The sequence below is a fragment of the Citrus sinensis genome, chromosome 4 (genome assembly GCF_022201045.2).
Source record: "Citrus sinensis cultivar Valencia sweet orange chromosome 4, DVS_A1.0, whole genome shotgun sequence".
NCBI classification, from domain to species: Eukaryota; Viridiplantae; Streptophyta; class Magnoliopsida; order Sapindales; family Rutaceae; genus Citrus; species Citrus sinensis.
This window is the reverse complement of record NC_068559.1, coordinates 28,423,538-28,439,494: the sequence shown is the minus strand read 5'-3', so window position 1 is coordinate 28,439,494 and position 15,957 is coordinate 28,423,538. Positions and strand designations below refer to the sequence as shown.

At 32.9% G+C, this 15,957-nt stretch overlaps 3 protein-coding genes across 4 annotated transcripts; 2 read left to right on the top strand and 1 right to left on the bottom strand.

Moving 5' to 3' along the window:
• Positions 1-682: 682 nt before the first annotated feature.
• LOC102612883 (sulfated surface glycoprotein 185) lies at positions 683-2,011 on the top strand. The gene is made up of 2 exons (XM_006482983.4): positions 683-993; positions 1,103-2,011. The coding sequence occupies exons 1-2, from the start codon at positions 786-788 to the stop codon at positions 1,918-1,920; spliced, it is 1,026 nt and encodes a 341-aa protein (XP_006483046.1). The 5' UTR covers positions 683-785; the 3' UTR covers positions 1,921-2,011.
• A 98-nt stretch (positions 2,012-2,109) lies between these two features.
• LOC102612384 (protein MICRORCHIDIA 7-like) lies at positions 2,110-7,731 on the bottom strand. 2 transcript variants are annotated; one of them, XM_052440243.1, is made up of 19 exons: positions 7,095-7,731; positions 6,659-6,733; positions 6,516-6,550; positions 6,356-6,434; positions 5,724-5,816; positions 5,509-5,593; positions 5,272-5,347; positions 5,034-5,162; positions 4,632-4,730; positions 4,440-4,541; positions 4,078-4,221; positions 3,834-3,929; positions 3,656-3,707; positions 3,424-3,535; positions 2,998-3,298; positions 2,794-2,888; positions 2,578-2,707; positions 2,350-2,493; positions 2,110-2,254 (listed from the first exon to the last, which is right to left on the bottom strand). In XM_052440243.1, the coding sequence occupies exons 1-19, from the start codon at positions 7,582-7,584 to the stop codon at positions 2,189-2,191; spliced, it is 2,403 nt and encodes an 800-aa protein (XP_052296203.1). In that variant the 5' UTR covers positions 7,585-7,731; the 3' UTR covers positions 2,110-2,188. The 2 variants fall into 2 exon arrangements, with proteins under 2 accessions (XP_052296203.1, XP_006483044.1); XM_006482981.4 differs by having other exon boundaries at positions 4,060-4,221; positions 7,095-7,730.
• Positions 7,732-12,162: 4,431 nt separating this feature from the next.
• On the top strand, positions 12,163-13,348 carry LOC102613185 (auxin-responsive protein SAUR32-like). The gene has a single exon (XM_006482984.4). The coding sequence runs from the start codon at positions 12,611-12,613 to the stop codon at positions 13,145-13,147; it is 537 nt and encodes a 178-aa protein (XP_006483047.1). The 5' UTR covers positions 12,163-12,610; the 3' UTR covers positions 13,148-13,348.
• Positions 13,349-15,957: the final 2,609 nt, after the last annotated feature.

The following is a 15,957-nucleotide window of genomic DNA, read 5'->3' as shown; positions in this document are numbered from 1 at the left end:
CATAAAGTGTCCATTTCATCTAAATTTCATTATCAAATATCAGCAAGTGGAGAGACTGCTAGTTGCCGAAGGGTATGTTTAGAATTGACGTGCTGTGGCGGCATTTTTAATCCATAGCTAAGCAGAAGCATAACAATTTCAAAGATACCAATAGTAAAGAAGAGCAACATTGGCAGAGAAAATTGAGCAGTCCGACTCATAGACATATGTACGTACAAAATACTGAGGCTTAAGGAGCATGCACATATGCTTTGTGGCTGACATTTTGTGCCGCAGATGAAGTGAAAACACATCCACAAACTGAGAGACGAACGCAGAAACAAGTGAAAGCACGCAGAAAAATAATGGAGAACATAAATAAATAAAAGAATTCCAATATTGTTTTGTTGTTCTGCAATGGCAGTGTCGTTTTCAGTCATGGACTCCTCAATCCTCATTTGTTTTTCGTTTACTATTAGAAAATAATAGAGCCTCAGCCTCCAAATCAATCTCCGCTACCTGTCAATCTGATACAGAGTTGCAAACATCTATTTTCCCCCTTGGCCCTCACAAGCAGCCAAAAGGGTTCTTCACATGTCTTTGTTTGTAGCGAATAGATAAAACATTTTTTTCAATTATCGGATTACAGTTGGTCCTAACACCAACTACTCACGGGCTCATTATACTGCACAAAATACAAATAACATATAACGTAAGCATACTTTATGAAAGCTAAAAGATTATCGCTTCATTCAAATGCCTTTGCACATGGTGTACTAGTTCAAGCTTTAAGCCACTAAACACAGATGCTTTTGCAGAAGCTTCTTCATACTTCTCCCATGTCTTCTTCAATCGATCACTTCCTCTATGTTGTTCTTGCACTTCTGTTTATTCACACACTTTCTGCAATAGAACAACCAGCAACACCCACCTCTCGGATCACTGTTGTTGGCGTTGTTTTTTGTGATACTTGTTCAACCAACTCTTTTTCTAGACACAGCTACTTCTTACCAGGTAAATGAGACGGTTGAAGTGTGTTACAAGAGGTCTGGGGTTCCAATGCCGCTCACATAAGGGTTGTAATTTTTCAAGTTAACGTTTTAATTTGTTTTTATGTAACCAGGAGCTGATGTTCACATACAGTGCAAATTCAAAGCAAGCTCCCCAAAAACAGCGGAGCAAATCGATTTCTCAGTCAACAGAACAACTGATAAACATGGAGTGTATAAGCTGGAAATACCTCATGTTGATGGAGTTGATTGTGTGGATGGCATGGCAATTGAGTCACTCTGCCAAGCAAGCCTACTAGAAAGCTCATCTTCAGCATGCAGTGTTCCTGGTTTAAAGACTGCAACAAATGAAATATCAGTAAAATCAAAACAAGATAGTCTTTGCATTTACAGCTTGAAAGCAATGAGTTATAGACCTTCAGAAAGAAATGCTACTTTGTGTGGAAATCACAAACAGGATTCGCAAAAATCTAAAGCTCTCGGCTCTTCGAAGTTCTTTCTCCCATACTACTTCCCCCCTTATGGCTTCTTTTGGCCTCCTTTGCCTCAATTTCCTCCTCTATTTCCAAGCCCACCATCATCTTTTCCATTTCCGCCTTTATTTCCAAGCCCACCATCTTTGCCCTTTCCTTTTCCTCCTCTATTTCCAAGCCCACCACCATCTTTTCCATTTCCTCCTTTATTTCCAAGCCCACCATCTTTGCCCTTTCCTTTCCCACCTCTGCCTCAGTTTCCGCCGGTGCCGTCACTTTTTCAGCCGCCACCTCCTCCTGCTTTCAGTCTGGGAGATCCAAGAACTTGGATTCCTAATTTTCCCACACTAGCTCCTCCACCTCCCCCTGCATTTAATCTAAGGGACCCCAGGACTTGGATTCCATACGTCCCTCCATCTCCTCCTAGTTTCCCTCAAAATCAAGCTCAAAAACCATAGTACTGTTTTATATTATTATAGCAATTATGTTTGATCTGTGTTTATTTTTCATCATTACAGATGGCTTTTATGTGAAGTATAATGTTTAAAAGTAGTACGAATATTTCATATCAATGTCATCCGTCAGTGGACTCAATCAAGAATGAATATATTTACTAGGCAAAATCTGTTTCTTTACATAAATTCGTACAAAAAGACTGCAAATTGAGCCAATAAACAAAATATGATTCTTTGCTTTCACTATATTTTGGCGCTTCAACGTTCAGCTTCAAACGCTTCCTCCTTCTAGCTGCTTCACCTTCTCAAGTAGCTCACCATTGATGTTAGAAGCTTCCTAAAAGAATTACCAAAACAAAGATTCAAATTAGATAAAGGAATAAAGCAGTTACATTAAATAACCATGCCTAAGTCAATTGAAGTAGTCCTAACCCTCAGTCTTTCCCTTAATCTCTCCACTTTTGCATCACTCCGCTTCAATTCTTCTTGGAAAATATTAATCAGAGAAGCATTGTCATCAATTAACACTTTTTCTTTCTTTTCCAACTCCCGAAGCTTGTTTTCCACCTCCTTTAGCTGAGTAGCAGCAAACAAATTTTACAATCCTGCATGAAATGATCTCCCCCTGTGCATGTAAAAAAGTCATAATTGACAACTTACTTGGCTTTCAAGCGATTTGCACCTATCCCTTTCAGTTTTCAATTGCTTTTCAAGCATTCTGCACCTATCTCTTTCGTACTGTAAATCTTTTGACAACTCCTGCTTTGTAGGTCCCTCCTCTCTCTTCTCTCTGTGCAAACAAAAATACTTAGCATTAGTGACAATAAAGTTACAAAGGTAGAATTTAACGTTTTTCCTGTAGAACTGAACTCCCACATTCTTTCACTTGATTCATGATTCTTTTCATTTGACTTCATTAAACTCTCGGTGTGACTGGTAGAGAGAACCGGATTTCCATTGACACCGGCTGCCTGTGTATTTGAATATTCGGTAACACAAAATATTAGGGACAGAGCAAGCAAAGCAAAAACTTGAGCTGGATAGCAAAGACTAAATATGAATGGCTTAATGAAAATATACCTTTGAAAGTAAATTCCTTGTGCCATGAGGGCTTGAACCGTGTGACCCAGGACCTCTTTGAGATTCATCAATAGCTGGAGATGCTTCGTGACAGCTTCTGTCTTCACTTGCAGATTCTTCTTGTAATCTTTTATCAAATTCTGAAATGTATTCCATTTTGAAACTGCTGCATTCACCCCCTTTCAGAATTTGGTGTACATTCGACTTGTCTTTGTCAGATGTTTTAGACTCTTTCTTTGAAGAAACAGGGGTCTTTGAGTGCCGCCTTGGAGCATATCCAACTTCATGGCAGTTTGTGCACCTAATTAACCACCCCAAACAACCCCCCACAACCCCAAAAAAATAAAAAAATGAGAAGAAGAACTATCAGAAATCCAATCTCCAATGATGAGATCACTTATGCTCATAAATAAGAAAAACACAAACCAGTATTCCTTCTGTATTGCGACTAAACGTGCTTCTAGTCTTGCTAGCACAGGTGTGCGCTCGAAACCTTGTTTGTCATGAGCTGGTTCGACAAAGTTAGCCTCCAAAACCCCTGTTGCAAAAGAAGGAACAGAAGTGTGCAGCAGTTGGGTGACTCTATACAATTGTTATACATTTAAAGCAGAAAATACCTCAAAATGCAAGTATAATTTGCTAATAAATATACAAATACCTATAGCCCCACGACCATCACTTCCAGCAGCGTTCCAGACTCTCCAGAATGGCTGAAAGGCATGAATTTACAGGTCAATGACAATATTCAAGAGAAAATACATATTCAATGTTAATGTATGCCATGCCATTCTGTCCTTCGCATTTTTAACTTCACTGGTCAAGAATAAAATTCTTACCTTGATGAGTCTATTCTTATGGTAGACATTAAACCCTTGAATATCAATATGGTAATGAGCATCCTTCACAAACCCAATTGTCACATTTGCAGCCATCTGGTGTAACAGGCAGTAGCAAAGTTACTTGAGGTGGAAGAGAAACGAAAAAACAAATGAAAAATAAAATAAAATATTCTGTAAATTAAAAAATAAATGAAAAACCAAATCAAATATTCTGTAAATTTACATTCAAATCCCTTGGCACCTGTTCTGGAAGAGATGTAGGCTTGTATCTTAGCTTCTTAATCAGCATCATGTCATTAACTATGTTGTGATGTTCAACATCTTGACCACGTAGAATAATTCTAAAGCCAGGTGGAAGTCTCAGATACAGAATTGAAGCATAACTCTGCAGCAATGAAATCAGAAACAGAATCAACATCTAAGTAGGATTGTCAACTATTTAAAACCCATATCTGAAGCCCCCAACCCCCCCAAAAGAAAAGGGCATAATTTCTCAAAATAATTGGGTGAAAATAACAGCACGAACACATGCAAGCAACTCTGATACGACATTTTAGGTATCATGTTTAGTAAAAGAATTTGTCAACAACATATCATGCTTACCCTTAAAGAGTGTCGATAAGTCAAGAAATGTCTGGAGTTGGGATATTTTTTGGCCATCTCTATGTTTTTCTCTTCTCGGTTGACTCCTCTAAGTTGAATGTCCTGTCACATTTCAAACATCAAGATAACAAATATTATTAAAATTTAAGTACACGCGATTAGCAAATGAAAGTAAAATTGTTAGTGGCATACATGTGGATCAGAGTCAAAATCCATTTCCAGCTTTCCTTCATCATCCTCCCAAAGATTATACATTACGATGCGCGTACCTTGATCTTTCATAAAATTGAACTGCAGCATAAAAAAAGAAAACATAACCAATATGATGACAGGGAAAAATGACAGACACCATAGCGCAGTCAGTAATAACGTGATTCAGCCAAAGACTAATAACAGCTAAATTAGTAACTCACTAACAAATGATGACTGCAAAATATGAAATGCTTCACTTTATAGGACAAGAAGAAACAATGAAGGTGACTGAACCAAAGAAAACTAAAATGTCCACGGTACATAAGAAAGGCAATTTCCAGATCCATTAGAAAATATTGCTATGTGAAAAAAAAAAAAAAAAAAAGATAGCCATCAACTAACCTGTTGAGTTAGATCTTCTTCACTTGTATAAGGTGACCATTGTACTACGGTTTCCAGATTTCTACTCCAATCTTCTGGTGATGATCGTACCAGCATATCCCAATGTTCTCCTCTTTTCTCGTAATCAACCTTATCATCAGAAAAGAAAAAACAGTTAGATGCCAGGATCAGCGTCCATCTAAACTCACAAACCATCAAATGATTATGAACATAAATGATTCAGAATAGCCTCACTTACCATTGGAACCACAATATCTTCCTTTCCGGTGCCCCTCAAAAATGTGTATGACAGCATTCCAATACTTTGTGTAGAGCTAAAAAAATAGGAATTGTTCAGTTAGTTTTGAACCTTTTTTTCCAAATAAAATGAAATAAAGAATTAAGAATAATGTTTGGTTATCCATAAGTTGTCAAATCATAAGAATTGTAAAAATTAATTCAGAATGTTTTTCTCAAAGCTTAAAATAGGATCAACCTTTTTCCATCGGTTCCCTGACAACGTGAAAATACAATTACATCTGCTCCAAGCCTCATAGTACTCGTCTTAAAACCATTGCCATCTGAAATCCATGTGTGAAGGAAAGAATTTCAGAAAAAGTTAATACTTAATGGCATAATATGGCTCTGAAAAGAACATTGTGAAGATACTATAGTATAAATCTTTGCAACTAAAGTAATAAATCAACTCACATTGACCAATGGTGTTTGCCAATTTGCTTTTTGCAGAATATCCAAGAGACATGCACTGCCTCATTTTATCAGGAGTCATTCCACCTCCATTATCTGTTGATAAAAAAACAAATTAGAAACCTAGCAAACATAGACATGAGAAGCAGTCATAAGAGTATTTGGAAAGTCAATGCCAGTTTGATTTTTAGTGATCTATGCTTTGAAATCAGTGTTATGAGGAGCTATGAAAAATTTATCCAGACTGATTTTATAATTTTGGTTATATTACTCCGTCAGCTATTAACCTTCATTAAATAGAGGAAAAACCAGAATTCAATGAACACAAATAGGCATATAAGTCAGAAACAAATTAGAATTTATTAACTCTTAACAAAAATCTCACCTGACACTCAAATTTGTATAGATTACAAATAAATTAGGCAAAATCCAGAAATACTTAAAGGGCAGTAAAACTCAAAATCATGCATATTAGAAACATATGGCATTGTGCAACATAAGGATGAAAGAAAACAAAAACAGGTATGCTACAAAATCATTGTTATCGAATTCTTAAAGAGGTAGTACGTATGTAGAGAAGAATAACCGGACACTCACTATGCTACCATAGAAAAAGAAACATTTAAGCTACTCACCTTCAACTAGCAGCATGTGAGTACCGTCTGTCTTGTTCTTCAGCAGATCTACTTGAACATAAGTGGCTCCATTACAAACCTGGACAGTAGTAGATGGTTTTAAAAACTAAAAATGAAAATGATCGTGGCACCTTTTAAATTGCTAAAGGAGATCAAGTACCTCATCCAAAGAGTTGTCTAAAAGCTCAGCAAAAGCTGCAGATTGAAATCAGAGTTAGTTACATTCACAAATGAGAAGCACTGCTAATGATACAGAAAATAAACACAATCGTTGCTACTGCATCAATGACTATATATATTAACCTCCCAAAGCCCATTTATGGCTGGTTGCATTTGAATGTAAAAACTTCGGATGCACCCTGAGATGATCCATTCCAACTGCAAAATTAAATGAGAAAGATATGCTTCAGCAGATTAAGGGGCAAAAGTAGTTTAATTTTTTGGGCACAAACTAGAAACAAAACAACCAACGGTCGGTGGAAATTTTGAACTCACATAAGTTAAAAGTGGATTTAAACTTATATTTGCATTAATGGAAATTGCAAGCACAGGTTTTTCTTTCATGTTTATTCTCTTCACGTCGAATAACTACAAGTTCTGCAAAATTGCCCTAGTTCATTGTCTAGAATATTGCCGTCGGCATTAACAGCATTCTCATAGAAAAAGAACAAAACGCGCAATTATGTACATGCATTGATTATCCTCATAAACATAACAAGAAAGTAGTAAAATAAATCACCAGAATTGGACAAAGAATCCCCAGCATTGCCTCCCTCATAGTCTCCCGCTTTCCAAAACTGCTTGCAGGCCCTCAAAACCGGCTCCGCTTCTTCGCTCTTTTTACTCGCATCATCGTTAGCCACGGAAGGAAAACTCGAAATTGGCTCGGCCCCCAGAGGCACGAAACTCAATGGCAAAGGTGCCAAAATACAATTCGAAAATTCGGGAGGCGAAACGACACCGAATTCAAAACTCTCAGTCTTTTGTTTCTTGGCAAACAAGTAACCGTTCTCAAACTCGTTTGAATTCCGCTTCTTGTTCAAAACCAATTCCCCAATATTGTCCAGAAACGACATGTCAACATCCGAATCATCGCTAGAACTACTACTGCTGGTGCTGCCGCCGCCGCTGCTAGAGCAAATCTCATTAGTCGTCGCTGAACTATTCTTCGCTTTCATTTCGCTCGAGTCGAAAAGTTCAACCTTTTCTTGCTTGGCAACGGAATTCATGATGTTTGGCAAGCAAGAAAGTTCAAGAACGTCGCGAGAAAATTTGAGGTTTTTGATTTGGAAGAAGAGAAAGGAAGTTGTAATTTGGGCTCTCAATCAAAATCGTTAACAGACTAAAAGGCGCGATTCTTTGGTTTATATATATATATATATATATATATGGAAACCTTAAGTGCAACTGTGGCACCGTAATATATATATACACCCACACACACACACGCACGTGAGGGCAGCTCATAAGTAAATAAAAGGCCGCACGTGCTTCGGAGATCGTGTGCGAAAAGGTTTTCTTCTCCAGCATGTTTGCTCGACACGTGGAGTTATGGAATTCCGGCGGAGAAGGGAAATCTACCGGTCGATCTCTTTGCAAGATAAAATCGGAGACTCGATAGAATTTGTTGGCAGTTATATTATTAAGGCGATTGCAAATCAAATTCTACTACTATTATATGTATTAATTGAATCTTAATTTTTCTACCTTATTTTCGGTTTTTTTAATGAAAATTTAATTTTAATTATTTTCAGATATTTAAAGTTTTTAGTTTGTTTACTTTTATAATTTATGTTTGATTTTAAGATTTTCATATCTGAATGAAAAAAAATGTTCTTACTTTTATATGAATGATAAAATATCTTAATGAAACTTGATATTTTCCTCATCAATATCCCAATTAAATACATTTATTTTTTATTATTAAACTATCCTTTTATTATTTTTTTATTTTATCATTTTTTTCTTAGTTCTATTGGTATTCAACTATCAAATTTTTTTTTTTTTAATGAGAATTTTAAACATGATAGGACTTTAAGTGAATGTCTTTTATAATAAGTCGATATCTTTTTATTTAACTACCATTTTTATAATAGATTTTAAAATTTATTTAATAAAATAATTTTAATTCAAATGATTTAAGAATTCATGGTTGGGTCTCTTAATTAACAAGAAAAAATATCAATATAATATGCTAAAAATAACACTATAAGTATCATATATATTAATTAAAAAAATACATTTGTTAGACATATATTTTATTTTTCATAGTTTGTTAATGTTCATATTATCAAATTTTATTTACTAATCAAATAATTTATTTATAACTTGTCATGTGTTTAACAAATAAATATAGGTATTGTTAATATCTATAAGGTTATATATGTTGCAAAATCATATTTCAGTTGTTTTCTTTTTAATAAATAAATGACTTAACACTCATATTCAGATAAATTTAAAAAAATATATATATATCATTCAGATATATATATTCAGGCCTACTCAAACCCCAGCCAAATTCAGACTCATTGGATTTCAGACCAAAAAAAAAAAAAAATGCTACCTAAGTACCAACTTTAATTTTTTTCCTAATTTGAAATTAAAATTCATGCATGTTTTGTAATTTTGAACAAATCAATTTGATGATCTTTTTTCATGATAATTTTAAACAATGGTTCGTTTTAATTTTTGTTATCTATTGTTTAAGTTTAGTTTAACTTATAATTATTTGTCTATATAAATTTATGTTCTATGTAAGTGATGCGATGCCATTGTATGATTGGCAAACAAAACACAATTCATTTTCGTTATCAGTATATATAATTATTGCTTTTTCTAGTATTATTATGTGAGAAAAGAAAAAAATAAATAAAATACTATGTTGATACTTAGTTCAGATATACACTGGTGTGTTGCCGTGTAAGGTATTAATTAATTTCATTATTAATTATTAACATATTATTTTTACAACTCACTCAATAAAAAAAAAATATAAAATATCACAATAATTAGTATCCAATTGAATGTCAAAGTGAGTGAGCATAAAAAGTAAAGATGATTTGTTCATGATCACATGCACTTTGAATTTTTCTGAAGTTCAAGTCGAACAAAAAAATCTAACATAGTATAAGATATCCACATCAAATGAAAATTGTCCTTTTTGATAAATCAGTAGTAATTAGTTTTGGATCCTCAAATTCACTTTGCAATTTGCACATTCCATTCAAGCAACTAGTTAAATTGGAAAGAGAAGTCCATTTGTGTATCCTTATCCAAACTCAAGTTTATAAAAAAGCTAGATTTAGTACTTACAATTTGTACTAATTATTCTGTTAGTCTTTATATTTTCAAAATCTTATCATTTATGATTTTATATTTTTACTAGTCTTTATATTTTCAATAATTATCACATATGATTTTTTGTGGCTACTTTCATAGTTATTAGATCTAACGTTTCAAAAACAAAATAACATTTATGTCTAAAAATAATTTAAAATTCAAACTAGCCTGACATAAAATGGGTGAAAAATAGATCATTATTAAATAGATAAATATATAAATGAATCTTTTGGATAAATCTTAAAAATATAGCGACCGCATAATGAATAATAATAAACATCCTAAATTTTTTTTATTACATTAAATAGTTGATAATTCTTTACAAAATTTAAGTGAATTAATTGTATTATATAATTAATCCAATACTGAATAATAGATCATTTATGATAATTAATTTTTTAAAATAACAAATTTAAAATGCGTGGCAATATTCTTGAACAATTGACTCACATTGTAGTAACCAAAATAGCACTTACCCTTTGACAAATCATTTAAATTCACTTACAAAATTCAACTTTCAGTGATATAACCAACTACTACTCCTGATAGTTCTTATATCATATTCAAACATTAAATTTACGAAAATTTAATTCCACCGCCCACGCAATATTTGATAGCATTTTCTATTAAACTATGGACCACATCTTAGCCTTTAATCCATTTGTACCCTTCAATTAAAAATTAATTAAAAGGTTATTCTACTAGCAACATGCATACGAATTATGTACTTAATTTTCTTTTTTTAATACGTCTCACCTAACATCTAATTTAGTCATCGAGCAAACAAAAAACTGCTCAAATTAATTTAATGTTAAAATAGTAAAGTCTAATTCAATTTCATCAAACAAATGGTTGAGAATCATTATGTTTAATTAATGGCAAGTAATAAGTCAGCGATTCATCTACGTGGCAACATTGTATGAATATGATGAATAAAAAAATAAAAATTGAGGTCGTTAATTAATTTCGTCACATATAATGCCTTCACCTACAGTGTAAATAAAGATACAAGGATTAATTAAGCAATAGTTAAGCAGAGCTGTATTAACAACAACTGGTTGCTAGGTCGAATGACATCGAAACGTAACTATTCATTAATGAAATTAAAGTCCTATGGTGTTTGCATATATTTTCGAATTAGTATCGATATCACACTTATTGTTGATAATATTTTGTTATTTTCATATTTTGACATCTAAGACTACTATATTCTTATTCTGTTAATTTGTTTCTAAATATTTTTTTTTTTTTTTATTTGGCATGGTTCATATATTGTACTTTTCATATAAGCAACAAAGTTTGTTAAATTCCTTAAAGTGTCTGTATTGTTATATTGGCCCCTTTATTATTAAATTATATTATTACCCTTCATATTGACTTTTTCTTCTTTTTTTTTTTAGTGAATAATGACATCTCAAAATTTTATCTCAAAAATAACATGGGGTGTGATGTGACTTGTTAGGAGTTTGTGAGACAGCAGTAAATGCATTAATGAGATATTCTGTCTGTTACACGAATTTTTATATTTGGTTGGAAGACTTTTCACCACATCTACACATCTATGTTGTTATCTTTGAAAATTATAGTCCGAAATTAATGAAATTATATCTTTAAAAAAAAGGAATTGATAATTTTTCACAAGTTTTAAAAAAATTAACTAAATTATCTCGTCAATCATTTAATAAATAATATATAAATTTAAAATGAAATTTTTAGATGTCTAACACTACTCTTTGATAATTATTGAATCGGGTAATTCGCCCAAAACATTGCCACTGAAGGGAGTTCTTTCAATTTTATCTTTAAATAAATTATGATAAAAACACATTTTATTAAAGAATATTGCAAAGTTATTTATTCGAAAACAAAACAGTGTGAAACATATTATGGATCTTAGTTATTACTGGGTCTGACGCAAAGAAGGATTATTGTAAACTTGTCAGCCTGACATAGTGATTAATTGGCTAGAATTGATTAGCGGACATAAGATAGTGGGCACAAGAAATAATGATTGAATTGTTTTTTGTTCGGATTTTAATAAGAAAGTCTTATTTTTGTGGTCAAATACATACAAAAATCCATAATTTAAGTGGGATTGATTTATCACCATTCACCACAGCTAATTTAACGTATTAAAAAAATTAATAAATAAACTTTCCCAGAAGAATCGAGATGAGAAAATTTTGTTTAGTTCATAACTGTTTGCATTTTATTAGTGAAAAAGAAAAGGTTGTACAAAAAAAATGTAATAATCTGTTTTGTCCATTCTGTCAGTTTTTCAATCCACAGACACTGGCCTCTTCAAGTCATTGTAAGGATACAAAAGGGCAAAAAAGATAAAATAAAATTTTTAAAATAAAAATGATAGGCCCCGCCGCCCCGTCTGGTTTTGACACTTGGCTTTAATTATATTTTTATAATATCTTATTCCAATTTGACACCTGCTTTATATATATGAATTAAAGTTGCCAGTGAAAGCATCTCTTGTCTCGTGCAGCTGGCCTATAGGCAGTCACTCTCTCTCTTGTTCTTTAATTATTTTCTGTTTTGATTTGTAATACCTAGGTACCCCTCCTTTAATGGCTGCTTTTTCACTTTGAATCCTCTGATTTCATTCTCTATATACACTCCCAGTTGGGTCTTGAATTTCTCTTTTGCACAATTTTATTTTGTTTGTTTATAAATTCACAATAGCATGAGTAACACAATGAGGCCTAGGGTTACTTTCATGTTCTACATGGTTTACGACAGAGGCTAGCGTAGGAAACCCAAGCTAGCTCTTCAATTTCTATTAGATCTGCAAATTTTCTGTTTTATTTTCAGTTTTAATTAATTTCAGAGGTGTTGTGCGTGGTTTTTAGACTCAACATCTATTTGTATGCATATTATCGCTGTATTATATATGTTCAACAAGCGATGGACGCGTTAAAGCTAAAAGGAAAGAAAGGGAACTTGATAGTAAAGACATGGGAGAGATGCAAATCAATCGGCAGAAGCAGCAAGCGATCAGCGCCGGCTTTGAGGGTGAAGAGCAAGTCGTGGCCACGCATAGACACCAGACTTGAGGAGGAGGAGGAGGACGAGGAGGAGGAGAAACGATCAAAAAAGCTAAAACGGCGAGTGGCGCCGGAGGGTTGCTTCTCGGTGTACGTGGGTCCTCAGAAACAAAGATTTGTGATAAAGACAGAGTATGTGAACCACCCACTTTTCAAGCTGCTGTTAGAAGAAGCTGAGTCAGAATATGGGTTTCAGAGTGAAGGCCCTCTTGTGCTTCCATGCAGAGTCGATGTTTTTTACAGGGTTTTATTGGCAGTGGATGATCACGATCACGATCACGATCACGATCACGATCATAATAAAGTAGATGATTTTATTCGTCGACCAGGATGTGGCTTTGGTAAAGGTTATCGCCTCCTTAGCCCATCTCCAATGATTCCAATCAACCACTTCTGAAATCGATGCATGCATTCAAGAGCTCGCCGATCAAACAAATCCCTCCCGCGCGCTCACTACCACATCAGCAGCTGCCTTATTTTTCTATAACAATATATTATGCGTGTGAATTAGCAGAAGATATATATAGCGCAGGACACATATCCAAGCTATATATCTTTGTAAGATTAATTATCATTGCTATTGTGTGTTTATCTTCTACTTTCCGTTTTGTATTATTCTTTTTTTTTTTTTAATCAACATAATGAAGATAAGCTATGGTTGTGGGTAAAAGCGTGGTACATGAATCGCGATTGGGACTCAAACGCTGCAAATTAAAATGTTGAAATTTATGTATGCATTGTATCATCTAATTTGATACCTTTCTCAGGTTTTGGGCTAGCATCACATTTGATTTGAAAGCACATAAGATAAGATCAATGGGTTAGTATTCATTAAGATGTGGGTAAGTGGGCTGTTATTCTGTACGATAGTTATTCACCGTCCACTCAGCCTTGAAAATTCTCTAGCTAGTTTTTCTTGTATTCTTTTGATTTTTTGTGATTGACCTCTAAGATGATAAGTATATGATACCGGAAAACTTAAGGTGCCGCAAGTAAAAAAATCTAATTAGTTAAAAATTGAGTTGTATCAAAGAATACTTTAATGTAATGTATATAACTTAAAATTAACCTTAATTATTTGGATGCAAAGGTGGGATGTGATGGCCTGTGAATATGTTAACACAAAGGGTAATTAGAGCCATCTATGAACAATAAAAAACAACTAGTTGAATGATTTTACCATACTTTGATTAGTGTTTGGTCAGAAACTTTCTTTGCAATAATCAATCATTCTATTGAAAACAAGTTGTATAAATGTAATGAAGGAATTGGCATGCCTTGTAGAAATTTTAGAAAATTCACGACGTCATTAGCGCGCATGCTAGCTACTAAGCAAAGTTGACTTTGGAATAACCATTATTCTTTTCACGATAATACTACATCATTTCCTGACATTTTTTTTTTCCTTTTCTCTCTTCATTATCGTCTGGTTGCTACTATCCACCATCCATGGATCGGCACCATTGGTTCTTATACCCTAATTATGTTGACAGATCATTGCCATGTTCCTTAATTTTTCAATTCTCATATCGTATAAAATAAGAGAGTTTTTCCCCCCAATACGAACGCACACGCAAATTATAAAATATGAATTTAAAGTTATCAAATATTTTTTAGTTATAACATATATTCAATTAGAGTATTGATACAACCACCTGGAGATTTGGTTGGATGATTGTTAAATAATTTTATTTAATTAATCGCTCGAATTCAAATATTGAGAAGGTAAAGAATTAAAAGATTTATTTGAGTCTTGTTCACAAAAATAAGCCAAAAGCATTTAAAATAGGGGTAGGTATCTTTTAAGTTCATTTTTAAATTTTTTGAACTAGTCGTGACATTTGACCAATTTCAATTCGATTTAGTTCATACAAAATTCCCACCCCTTATTTTCAAGTTTAGTTATTTTAATTATTAAAAAGAAAAATACACACTTCCAAACGATAGCAAAAGATGGTGTTTGATTATGAGCTATTGGTCTATTAGATGGAGAAAAAATTACATGAGATAGGAAGTCGAGGGTGAGTTTGGAATTGAAGTTGGGCAACTGTGGCTTAAAAGCTACAATATTAAGGGTGCGTTTGAGATTGAGATTGGGCAGCTGTAGCTTAAAAGCTACAGCACTAAAGTGTTTAGTAAACACTAGCTACTGTAGTTTTTAAGCTATGTTGATATGATTTTTCCCTTGTATAATAGAAAATTTATTATATCTTTAATAATTTTATCAAAATTATTATTTAAAATTTATATTTACTATATATTATTAACTTTTGCTTCATAATTACAGCTTTTTTTTCACAGCAGCTGTAGCTTAAAAGCTACAGCACCTCAATCCCAAACGCACTCTAAAGTGTTTGGTAAACACTAACTACTGTAACTTAAAAGATATGTTGATATGATTTTTCACTTACATGATGAAAAATTTATTATATTTTTAATAATTTTGACAAAATTATTATTTAAAATTTATATTTACTATATATTAATAATTTGTGTTTCATAGTTATAACTTTTTTCACAACAATTATAACTTAAAAGTTACAGCACCTCAATTCCAAATAAAACCTGCATGTGATGAGCCTGTCTTGCCATATAGCAAAGCAGTGAGTTCTAAAGTAAAATTTTTGCAGGAGATTAACAAAATTTTATATTTAAAAAAAAATGAGTTTAATTATAAATCTCACCCATCCACATAAAAAAATATATTAAAGTGATGAGCTTGTCCCGTGAAAATGATAATTATCAATTGTATACCCTTAATTTACTTTATTATCAAAATTACTACAACACTTTCAGGGTATATCAGTCATCCACACTAAATTGATAAAATGTATTTACTGTCTACCAAACCGTTAGTTGCTATTTAAATATGATGACGTCGGAGGGGTAATATGATATTTCATATGATACAAGTGATAATTTAAAGATATATAAGTGGTAATAAGAAATTTTAAGAGCATACAAGTGATAATTTTCAAAGGTAAAATCATCAATCTGCTATAATTCTGTTAACTTTCAAAAGACAGTCAACGGTTTAGTGATCGATATATAACTTTTATCAATTTAAAGTAGACGATTTATACACTTTTAAAGTATTATAGTATTTATTAATAAAAACACAAATTTAGAGGACACAAATAATAATTTCCCCCGTGAAAATTTCCCTCTATCGGAAGACGACTTCTTATTGCGCACCGGTGTTGACTA

Bases quoted from the DNA above. Each gene is read 5' to 3' on its own strand.
- LOC102612883 (XM_006482983.4), top strand. From the start codon at position 786: ATGCTTTTGCAGAAGCTTCTTCATACTTCTCCCATGTCTTCTTCAATC. The intron at 994-1,102 runs GTAAATGAGACG...TTATGTAACCAG, and splicing joins ACACAGCTACTTCTTACCAG to GAGCTGATGTTCACATACAG.
- LOC102612384 (XM_006482981.4), bottom strand. From the start codon at position 7,584: ATGAATTCCGTTGCCAAGCAAGAAAAGGTTGAACTTTTCGACTCGAGC. The intron at 5,817-6,355 runs GTGAGTAGCTTA...TTTTATCAACAG, and splicing joins TCACATGCTGCTAGTTGAAG to ATAATGGAGGTGGAATGACT. The intron at 2,708-2,793 runs GTGGGAGTTCAG...TTGTTTGCACAG, and splicing joins CATGAATCAAGTGAAAGAAT to AGAGAAGAGAGAGGAGGGAC.
- LOC102613185 (XM_006482984.4), top strand. From the start codon at position 12,611: ATGGACGCGTTAAAGCTAAAAGGAAAGAAAGGGAACTTGATAGTAAAG.